The sequence below is a fragment of the Barbatula barbatula genome (assembly GCF_947034865.1).
Source record: "Barbatula barbatula genome assembly, chromosome: 15".
NCBI lineage: Eukaryota > Metazoa > Chordata > Actinopteri > Cypriniformes > Nemacheilidae > Barbatula > Barbatula barbatula.
Window position 1 is genome coordinate 326854 of NC_136778.1, and position 12500 is coordinate 339353.

Consider the following 12500-nt stretch of genomic DNA (forward strand, 5'->3'; position numbering starts at 1 on the left):
GGCTTCCCAGAACCCCACAACGCTGCCAACACAAACCCAGTTCTCCTCAAGCTCCGGGATGCCTGTCTGACCGGAGGAGGGACACAGCGGCGCCACGCCGATTCCCAAGACAACTTATCTCACCCTTCAGTGATAATACTGTCAAAATAAGAGGCAGGATACAGCGGAGAGGAACTGGTAAACCTGCAGCCAAACCCATCCATGCAGGGTCTGTTTGTGTATCTCGGGGCCATTTCTCTCTGTAAAGTGTCTTTCTGTCTCAGTTCTTCAGATTCATTGAAAAAGCATCAATATGCAGAACTAAATGTCTAAGGCTTCACTAATGCTAATGAAATACAAATATATGAAATGAATTGACACTTCATATTTATCCATGTACACAAGGCCACATCTAGAGGAACTAAAGAGAATTACATCTTCATATTCACTGACTGGCTCAGAACCGGTCTACTGCATAAAGCATATGTGTGTACTGTATGTAAATACAGCAGTGTGTCAAACAGTGTGCACACTACAACACTGTTCACGTGTCCTCATAACATGCATTTTACACGCTGTGGAGTAATACATGAAACTTACTCTCAAATACAAAATATTCATAACGGTTACTTTTAAGATGGTGGTTACAGTTACATCTGAAAATAATTTTAAATGACCAAAGTGATTACTTAGAATTTTATTGGCATTAATTTAATTTAAACATTAATATAAACTATAACGGATAATTGATGTGAACGCAATCGGTGATTCTCTGACAATCTGCAAAAGCATCCTAAACTACAGTTCTGACCTTAAGTTTCATACCCCTTGAAGAATATGAAAAATTGGAATAATCTGATCAAAATAAGAGGAATTGCATATTAATTTTATTAAGTACTGTTCTGAATAAGCTATTTCACGCAATAAATGTTTACATATGAAGAGTTTGGTTCCAAAATGAGATCTCAAAAATCATCTTTTTTATCATGTTTTATTGTGTTAGTCAGCTGTATTGTTTAGTTATTACGGCTTAAATCTAAACCAACTAACTGCAGTTTGATTGATATTAACTGGAATGCACAATAAAAAAAACATGATTTTTGACAAAGTTGTCTCATTTTGGAACCAATGATACAAAACAAATCAAACTGAGTGAATTTATAAGAATTGCCACATTAAGAAAATGTTTAAGTAATTTGTCAGTTATTTTATGTCACAGTTCAGACTATAAATTGAGAGTTTATAACTCACATATCTGATTTCTTTTCTCAGAATTGTGAGAGAAATACACTCACAATTGCGGACAATAATGTCTATTGAGAGAAAACGTTTTTTCTCAGAACTGCGAGCTTGGGAATAAAATTCTGAATTGTTATAAAGTTATAAAGTCAGAATTTTATGAAATAAATTCACAAAATTGCGAGATCTCACAATTGTGAGTTTTTCCATTCAATTCTGATTTCATGACTTTCAAAAGCTTTTTTATTTAGTGATGGAAACAGGTTTCCATGAAACACAATGCATTCAGAGAAGGGGTTGAAAACGTGTAAAGGTTTTTAATTTAGTTTATAGATAATATTTTTCATTTAGTACTGCCCTTCACATATAACCACATATTTCCCAGAAGACAAAATAAGTACAATTTAGCATAACAACGTTTACAACAGGATTACCCCCCCAGCTCTTAATGCCTTGTGTTGCCTTTTTGAGCATCAGCATTTATCCTTTTCTTTTTTCTAAGATTGTCTGCTTTTTTGCTTTAAGACAAATTGTGGAAAACTGATGTTGTTTAAAATAACATGCAGAGGAAAACCAAGTCGTCTGTTTGGTGGCCCCTTTGTGTTACTCGTATTCCAAAGTATGAAGATTTAGTTACAGAATCGAACAAAATACGTTACACATGACTTTTTAAAGCATGCATTCTGTAATCAGTAGTGAAATACACTTTAAAAGAAACCTTCCCAGCCCTGCATGTTTATCTTAGCAAGTGCAAGTCCATCCTATAAATGAAATGTTATGTCATACATTATATACAAAATATTTAAAATCATAATCAATTGGCTTTTCAACTCTCTTTATCGACTATTGATGAGTTGCTGTAACTCTTTAAAAGCTGAAAAGGCTTCACTTATCTTGATGTATAACATATGTTGCCATTATTGAACTTATGGAGAGTTTGGTTCCTAAATGAGATTACATTTATACATTTATATAAAATCATGTTTTTTTTATTGTGCATTTCAATGAATATCAATCAAATTGCAGTTGATTGGTTTTGATTTAAGCTGTAAATACAGCTGACTAACACAATAAAACATTATAAAAACATGATTTTTGAAACTCATTTTGGAACCAAAGTATTGGTTCCATATTTATGTTACAATATATATATATAACAAAAATGTCAAACGCACTTGTAAGTCATTTTAGATAAAAGTGTCTGCTAAATGAATAAATGCACATCTGAGTCAAAAGTGTATATTATTATTAACTAAAAAAGTTACAAAAGGTAATATAAAAACGTATTTAAATAGGTTAAACAAACACATAACCATTAAACAAGCAACATAACAAAATTAAACTACATAAAATACAAACATGGTATAAACACAGCTCATTCAAAATATTAGTAAAACTGAATAGTTTCCAATACAGAAAGTTTTGATCTAGATCTTTAAACAATACTTACATTGACAAACCAGAACATCACACAGACGTCACTGTGTTTAACACGTTTAAAAGTCTTTTATCAAATGTCATAATCGGCTTCATCTTATGCGTATATCCGAACTGAACATAATAAACACATTAAAAGCATTAAAAACACTGAAAGTGTGAATGTTGTGCGTCATCAGTAACAAACAAACAAGCCCAGCGGTGTGCTCGTTATTTGATTCGCGTTTCTCTCTGTGATCCTTTTTGTCCCCGCGGAGGTTCCGTCTCATCTGACCACATGACAACACGCTGACAGTCACATGATGTCGTTTACACGCGTGACGACTGTTGGTATCTAACGTTTCACATTTATGATCATATATATATAATATACATACATGGACGCGTATGCTGAGCGTGAGGTCAGTGTGTTTGTTTCTCCATCTCCCTCATCTAAACATTTATGATTATTATTTATCTGCTGTAATAACATTTCATGCGGAAGTTTCTTTCATGTGAGCGATGTGCAGGTTTACTACAGTAAACATCGCTTAACTGTGAACCTATAGGAACGGTGACGTGATTACTGCACTGATTTACATTCATATGAGAGTTAAAGTGAGTGATTATTAAAGTCAAGTGTCTTCTAGTCAATAATAACAATAAACACTATAAATATATTTCTGTGAACTGGTTTTTAATAGTGATTATTACACGGCTCGTTAGAATGCTTGACTCTGATTGGCCAGTTGCATCATGTTCATTATTCTCAGATAACAACCTCTCAAAACTAATAACACACGGTATCCCGGATGCTGCAAATCATTTTAAAAGGGTTCGGTTAATAACATTAATGACATTATATTTACAAATGATTAAACCAAATTGCCTGTTTGTGACGTTTGAACGTCATTTCTCACTTTAAAACCAAAAGTAAACGTCTTTTCCTCACAGAAGTTCTGCATTCGGTTAAAATGAGCTAATCAAATATTTCAGATTCACATTTCATGTCCAGTGTTTCCTCATGTGTCCAGTAGTTGTGTAATAAGAGGGATAATGTTCAAGCAGCCGTCTGTTATCATGAAATAAACCCCTTCAGTGAGACACAAGACCCTCCGCTTCACATCTGACATAACAACCGGCTGCCCGTACAATATCCCTCACATGTTGTTTACATGCGCACCTGTGAATCTTTGCCGTGTTTTGTTTGTAATTGTGGTCAAAGCTAGAAGTTTCCATACAGAAGGTGTTTTATCATTAGTTTTCTTGTTCAGTTTCACTAAAGACAAAACTCACATAATATACAAGCATTGTTGCAAACCATAATGTGAAGAAAGGACATGTAAACTAATGAACAGCATTCAGAAATCTCTCCATGACGACTGCAATGGGATGAGTTGATAAACATCATAGGGATGCTGCAGAAAGACACGGCACCTTTCAGAGAAATGATACTGTCAGCCTGGTCAATAAATATAAAAGCATGTTTTGTGTTTGTAAGTATCGCGTGCAGAAGCTGCATGTGTCATCTCATCGTGTGATGAATACCTGAATGATGTCTTGAGTTTTCATGCTGTGTGTCGTGTTGTTTCAGGATTGGTCTGAAGGTTTTCTGGATGTTCTGGTGGACTGAAGCATCATTATGCCTCTGACAGCAGCTGTGATCAGCGGCGTTCAGAACCTTGTGCTCTATGAGACCAGAGCTGTAAGTCTCTTGAACATGAAGGATAAAGTCGTGGCATTGTTCAGATGTAGATGTACAGTAGTGTGGATGACATGCAGGCCATGCATAAGCTCTCAGTAGATCAGTACAGATCAGTAGTTCAAATACAGTCTAATTTAATTGTAAAATGAAAGTATGCGATTGTGTTTTGTAACGTTTTTACATGTGTCAGTTAATGATCTGTTGAAATCATTTAACTGGGGTCAGTTGCATAAACTTAGTCAATGGCTGCGTCCGAAATCGCCCATCCGTATCATAGTATAATAATCTGAAACCTCAGTTTGCAAAAGGAAATAACCTGATGGTCGACTACTTCCGCTGAGATTCGTGAGTGTGCATGGACACTTATCTATCCTATGATGCCACAGGAGCTGAGTCACATCTAAAAAGTAAATCAAATAAATATAGCGGAAAACTTTAAGGCAGACGTCCGTATTTAACGTAAGTGCCAATAAACTAATTTCTCATGACTAAATTATGTTTTTACATTTTTTCACAGTACTCATAGAGACAAGAACAAGATACAAGATCTTTAATCAAAGACATTACATTTTATTTGTAATATAATGTAATATAGTTGTGTATTACGTTTTTTTTTACTTTATGCTGTTTTATATAGAAGGTGATGTTATGTTGGATCAGCACACATCATTCTTTAGTGTTTTTGAATGTAAGATCCAGTGAAATGGATGAATATTAATGTCCTGTCTGTGGCTGTAGATGGCAGTATTCAGCTTCTGTTGAACTTCACTCTTTAATTTGCTCAGTGTAAATACATTCATGTACAGAAACAGTGATTGTGTTTCATATGAAATCTTTTGTGTTGTTTGATGGAATTCTGTCATTTATTCCCTCTTACATCACCTGTGTGAGTTTCTTTCTTCATCAGAACACAACAGAAGATATTGTGAAGAACTTCATCAGACAACACTGAACTCCATTGACTTCTACTGTATGAACACAAAACCACTGTGACATTTCTCTAAATGTCTTCTGTTGTGTTTCACTGAAGAAAGACTCACAGAGAGATTATCAAACACATGAGAGAGAAGAAGTGTTGAGAGAAATAAAATTTTTGGCTAAATTGTCACTTTAATCCCACTTTTTTCATGTCAGCACAAAAATGTGCACCCCCATTGCAGATGATGGAATCGTTTTTGTGTCTTGTTTGACCATTTGGCAGTTCATGTTTGTGTGTGCTAAAATCCAGGTTTAATACGCCATCAGTAAAAATGAAATATGAAACAGTTCAGATTGGTTGCTAGGGCACTGCTTGATTGTTCTGGGTGGTTGCTAGGGCATTCCAAATACTTCTTTAGGCCACTCATCTTCTGTTCAAATGTAGATTGTAAAACGATGATAGAGACATCAGACATACAGTACAGTGCTGAACACAACACGCATCACATCACACGTGTGTAGAACATGTGTCATACTCGCATGAAGTCTGGCGTGATGCCACTGAATCAGAAATCTTAAAGGCTTTATTTTCCTCATTACAGTTTGTCATTTATTGTGTTATTGTGACGTGTGATACGAACGTGTTTCAGTGGCATTCACACATTTGTCTTTATGTCGGTGCAGCAGAAGATCAGTTTGATTTGAATGTTTCCAACTTACTACAATGAATTATTTTCAAAATAAAAGTTTGTTTGATTTTCTCAGAGGTATTTCCTGGTGGGCAGTAATACCGCACAAACAAAACACCGCGTCCTGAAGATCGACCGGACTGAACCACGAGATCTGGTCATTGTTGATGATAAGGTGAGCTGAACTCATGGTTATGTTTATTTGTTCCAGCAGTTGTTGTAGATGAGATGGTACGATATCACTGTTATAAATGTGTGTGTGTGACAGCATGTTTACAGTCAGAATGAAGTACGTGAGCTGTTGGGTCGCTTGGATTTGGGCAACCGCACTAAGATGGGTCAGAAGGGCTCCTCCGGCCTGTCCAGAGCCGTGTCTGCCTACGGCATTGTGGGTAAGACTTCATTGTCTTATTTCTCTTTTGATCAGTTGTGCTGTAATGGCGAGATTTTTAGATGGACGCTGCAGACACGTGTGTCTGGTAAAGCTCTGGAAAACATTTCAGATGTTTGCGGAGGCTCGAGCTGTTTACTTGCTCACCCACGGGCCCCTCGTCACTATAGAAACGTGTGATGTGAAGAAAAGGTTTGCCCACTCGTGTTTGAGATGAGACCCTTAACATCCATCATCTCTGCCATGGCAATCAGGTCTGCGGCGGTATTCAACATTATTGTGTCACATGACACAAGTGCCTCATACCCTGAGTTTATAACGGTTACAGAAATGATGATCAGCTCTAATCTGATTCCATTCTATTATTCTATGCTATAGTCCATTCCATTCTATTTCTTTCTGTTCTATTCTATTCTGCTGTGTTCTATTGTATTCTCTGTCTTCTTTTATTTTTTATATTTGTTTAAATAATTTCCCAGTTTCTTATCAGTTCTTTTATCTTATTTCTAATGTTCCATCTGTTGGCACTTTAATATACTTCATTTAAATACATCTAAAAAGCAAAAAACACAAAAATCTGATTTGTAAGCACCGCGTCCGTGAAATATGTATTGTGTTTAAATGTGATTGCGGCTCTTTTTCTTTAGCTTGAATAAACTGGACTTTTTGTTCAAGTGTTTCGTGGTGACACGACTGAACTTCTGTCAGGTCAAATCAACAAAACCATTTCTTATTGAATCTTTGTGATTTGTTTGTAGTCCGTGCAGAATAAAAATAGTTTTTATAGAACGAGCGTCATGTGTTTAAAAGACCAGCGTTACGTTTGAACATGAACTGTTTTATATTGACTGATGATCCTTTATTAACTCTTTATTCTTATAGGATGATGCACATTTGATGCTGTTGTGTAAGAGTTTGTTTTGCATGTGAAAGTCGATGCGGTGTTTCTGTATGATGAAATACACTTCAAAGGTTTATGTCTTAAGATCATCATCATCATCACCAGTGTGTGTGTGTGGTATAGAAGTCCCACTGTCATGTTTGCTTATGTATGTGACAGGTCAGAATACATGAGCCATAAGCTGGAGGTCATGACCCACTTCCATGACACACATCCCAGTTTTAGGGTCAGTGCTAGACATCGAAAGGACATCTTATGCAACCTCCACACCACATTCATGACTCCACTGCGGGGAGCGTTTCTGTGTCATACGTTTGTTTTTAATAGAGGTGTTTGTCTAACCCGCGGGCATCACAGCAGAAAGTCATGGCATGTTATTATGATGACAGCCTGATATCCCGTCATTAAACCTTTCACATGCTGTTAAATGATGTTTGAACAGAAGAGCGTCAACACATTAGAGCACAGACAACACTGACGCATACAAACAAATCTGTGATCTGTGTGAATATTCAGCTGTATTTACTGGATGATGCTTTACAGGGTGTGTTTGAATGTGATTCAATGAGACGTGATGAGAATGATTGAGTCTTTGATATCAGATGATATAAATGTGTGTTTGTGATTAAACAGCCTTTCAGATGGAAACACATAACCTTTTTTTGTCTTTCAGGTTTCGTGCGTTTTCTGGAGGGTTACTATATCGTGCTGATCACCAAACGGCGCAAAATGGCCGACATCGGTGGTCACTCTATATATAAGATTGAGGACACTAATATAATCTACATTCCCAATGATTCGGTCAGAATTACACACCCTGATGAAGCTCGGTGAGCTAACACACGCACACACACACACACACGCACGCACGCACAGATATTTCTCATGTTTTATTTTTATATTGAAATGAGTTTGGCTCGTAGTAGATAATACAAATGTCACATGTGAACAGAATCAAGGATCAGCATACAGATAGTGTGCAGGCTATTTATTTGCCAACATGGAATGTTTACTCTCTCTCTCTCTCTCTCTCTCTCTCTCGCACACACACACACACACACACACACATGTGAGCACCTGCTGCAGGAGGTCACCATGATCTCAGGATGTAATTGTCACATCTTTCCATCCGTCCATCCATGCGTGTGTGTGTGTGTGTGTTTGTGCCTGCGTTCATGTGTGTGTGTGTGTGTGTGTGCATGCATGTGTGTGTGTTAGAGTTACAGAAACATAGAGTTCTTGATGGAGTACAGCGTGTTTCTGTTGACTCATGTAAGCTGACACTATGTTTACGTCAAAATAAGCAGTTTCACCTGAACCCTTTAATGCTTTATATCTGTTAGTGTTTCATGAGAGAAGTGACTGTTTCTGAAATATCAAATCATTCTATACACATCACATTTATTGACATTTAGGCATTTCACTGACGCTTTTATCCGATTCATTCTGAAACAATGGAGAAATATTTATTAAAATGACACAGCGTATTTAAAGCCATCAAATCTGACACGGACAAATAATCTTTATTAAGTCAAGTCAACTGTACAAGAAACATATTGACTTTAAGCAAAACATATAAAGTAAAAACAAGGTGAAAGCACAGAAGACAGACACACACACACACATACAAAACACTCCACAGACACAATATGCACACATACTAACACACATAGACACACACACACAAATGCGCACGCACGCACGCACACAGACACACACACATACAAAACACTCCACAGACACAATATGCACACATACTAACACACATAGACACACACACAGAAATGCGCACGCACGCACACAGACACACACATATACAAAACACTCCACAGACACAATATGCACACATACTAACACACATAGACACACACACACAAATGCGCACGCACACAGACACACACACATACAAAACACTCCACACACACAATATGCACACATACTAACACACATAGACACACACACACAAATGCGCACGCACACAGACACACACACATACAAAACACTCCACAGACACAATATGCACACATACTAACACACATAGACACACACACACAAATGCGCACACACGCACACAGACACACACACATACAAAACACTCCACAGACACAATATGCACACATACTAACACACATAGACGCACACACACAAATGCGCACGCACGCACACAGACACACACACATACAAAACACTCCACACACACAATATGCACACATACTAACACACATAGACACACACACACAAATGCGCACACACAGACACACACACATACAAAACACTCCACACACACAATATGCACACATACTAACACACATAGACGCACACACACAAATGCGCACGCACGCACACAGACACACACACATACAAAACACTCCACACACACAATATGCACACATACTAACACACATAGACGCACACACACAAATGCACACGCACGCACACAGACACACACACATACAAAACACTCCACACACACAATATGCACACATACTAACACACATAGACACACACACACAAATGCGCACGCACGCACACAGACACACACATATACAAAACACTCCACAGACACAATATGCACACATACTAACACACATAGACACACACACACAAATGCGCACACACGCACACAGACACACACACATACAAAACACTCCACAGACACAATATGCACACATACTAACACACATAGACACACACACACAAATGCGCACGCACACAGACACACACACATACAAAACACTCCACAGACACAATATGCACACATACTAACACACATAGACACACACACACAAATGCGCACACACGCACACAGACACACACACATACAAAACACTCCACAGACACAATATGCACACATACTAACACACATAGACACACACACACAAATGCGCACACACAGACACACACACATACAAAACACTCCACACACACAATATGCACACATACTAACACACATAGACGCACACACACAAATGCGCACGCACGCACACAGACACACACACATACAAAACACTCCACACACACAATATGCACACATACTAACACACATAGACGCACACACACAAATGCGCACGCACGCACACAGACACACACACATACAAAACACTCCACACACACAATATGCACACATACTAACACACATAGACACACACACACAAATGCGCACGCACACAGACACACACACATACAAAACACTCCACACACACAATATGCACACATACTAACACACATAGACACACACACACAAATGCGCACGCACACAGACACACACACATACAAAACACTCCACACACACAATATGCACACATACTAACACACATAGACACACACACACAAATGCGCACGCACGCACGCACGCACACAGACACACACACATACAAAACACTCCACACACACAATATGCACACATACTAACACACATAGACACACACACACAAATGCGCACGCACGCACACAGACACACACACATACAAAACACTCCACACACACAATATGCACACATACTAACACACATAGACGCACACAGACACACACACACACACACACATGCAAAATACTCCACACACACAATATGCACACATACTAACACACATAGATGCACACAGACACACACACACACATACAAAACACTCCACACACACAATATGCACACATACTAACACACATAGACGCACACAGACACACACAAATGCAAAATACTCCACACACACAATATGCACACATACTAACACACACACTAATGGGCACGCACACAGTGGTTATCACTGTGAATCACACATTTAAGATAAGATGAGAGAGAAACACAGGTCAAATATTACACACTGTACATTCTTAAATGCAATATTTATTAAGTAAAACTTTAAAGTTCTGATTAAATGAATGACTGAACGTGTGTCTTTCACAGATATGTGAGAATATTCCAGAATGTGGATCTGTCCAGTAACTTCTACTTCAGGTGGGTCTGTGTGTGTGTGTGTGTGTGTGTGTGTGTGTGTGTGTGTGTGTGTGCGCGCGTCTACACACTCCCATCATTTGTCATTAAGGTCTTTTTGAATGTGTCAGGAGTTCATTGTGTTATAACCTCACATAATCTAATGGAAATAAGATTTCATCTGTCTGTGTGATTTTTCCTTGTTCCTTCAGTCCGCTCATATTTTTACATTAATGAAGAGACAGTCTGTGTGTACATGTGTATGTGTTTATAATATAAATCACTTGATCAAATTATGTTTATGTAAAGTAAATAAAAATAAATTCAATTGAATTATATAGCGCTTTTCACAATGTGCATTGTTCCAATGCAGCTTTACAGGAGAAAATAAAAACAGAAAACATAGTAAAGTGCTTGTTGTTTGTAGATCATTCTAATAAAGCGATGTTAACTGAATTTATGGATTCTTTAAGCTAATATCAGCGTTCTCCCGGTGAGCGAGCAACACGGCCCTGAGGCGAGGAACCCAAACTTCAATAAATGGAGAAAAAACTTTGTAAGAAACCAGTTCTGGTCTCACTTCTTCTCTCTCATGTGTTTGATAATCTGTCTGTGAGTCTTTCTTCAGTGAAACACAACAGAAGATATTTAGAGAAATGTCTCGGTGGTTTTGTGTTCATACAGTAGACGTCAATGGAGTTCAGTGTTGTCTGATGATCGACATTCTTCACATTATCTTCTGTTGTGTTCTGATGAAGAAAGAAGATCTGACATGACATGAGGATGAATAAGTGATGACTGAATTCTTATTTTTGTAAATTTTCTTCCCGTCTGAGTCTTTAAAGTCCCAGTGAAATTAATGTCAATGCCTATTTTTTCATGAAATGTTGCAGCATTTATTGTAAATAGTTTATCAATGTAGGTCATTCATTTGTGTGCCATCATAATCTTGAAATGCACTTCCTTCCTTTTATGACTATCCATTTTAAATGGGCGGAGCATCTGTTAACTCCTCCTCTACAACTGTCAGTCTGCTGCCAGCTCCATTTCAAAATGCAACGGCTATCAATATACATCCAATCAAATCACAGAGAAAGACGAAAGACACGCCCGCTAATTTTTCTCATTCGAAATTACATTTTACTCAGAAATGCGTCAAAATACGAAAGTAAAGATTATCACAACTTCCGTTTCCCCTGGACTTTAAGATCTGAGTATTTTCAAAGTATAATGTACACTTTAATTTATTTATGATGATGTTATTATATGTATAGTTTGATGAAATTACCTCATTAATCTGACATCAGTTTCTCATTTTCGCCTGGCAACAGTCC

At 37.7% G+C, this 12500-nt stretch overlaps 1 protein-coding gene across 1 annotated transcript in view; it reads left to right on the plus strand.

Moving 5' to 3' along the window:
• Nucleotides 1-2926: 2926 nt before the first annotated feature.
• fig4a (FIG4 phosphoinositide 5-phosphatase a) overlaps nucleotides 2927-12500 on the plus strand; it is a 39525-nt gene continuing 29951 nt past the window's right edge. The window contains exons 1-6 of the mRNA XM_079474953.1: nucleotides 2927-3056; nucleotides 4229-4339; nucleotides 6023-6121; nucleotides 6215-6338; nucleotides 7912-8068; nucleotides 11140-11190. Of these exons, the coding sequence (XP_079331079.1) occupies nucleotides 4277-4339; nucleotides 6023-6121; nucleotides 6215-6338; nucleotides 7912-8068; nucleotides 11140-11190 (494 nt within the window). The 5' untranslated portion in view covers nucleotides 2927-3056; nucleotides 4229-4276. The remainder of the gene's footprint in view (nucleotides 3057-4228; nucleotides 4340-6022; nucleotides 6122-6214; nucleotides 6339-7911; nucleotides 8069-11139; nucleotides 11191-12500) is intronic.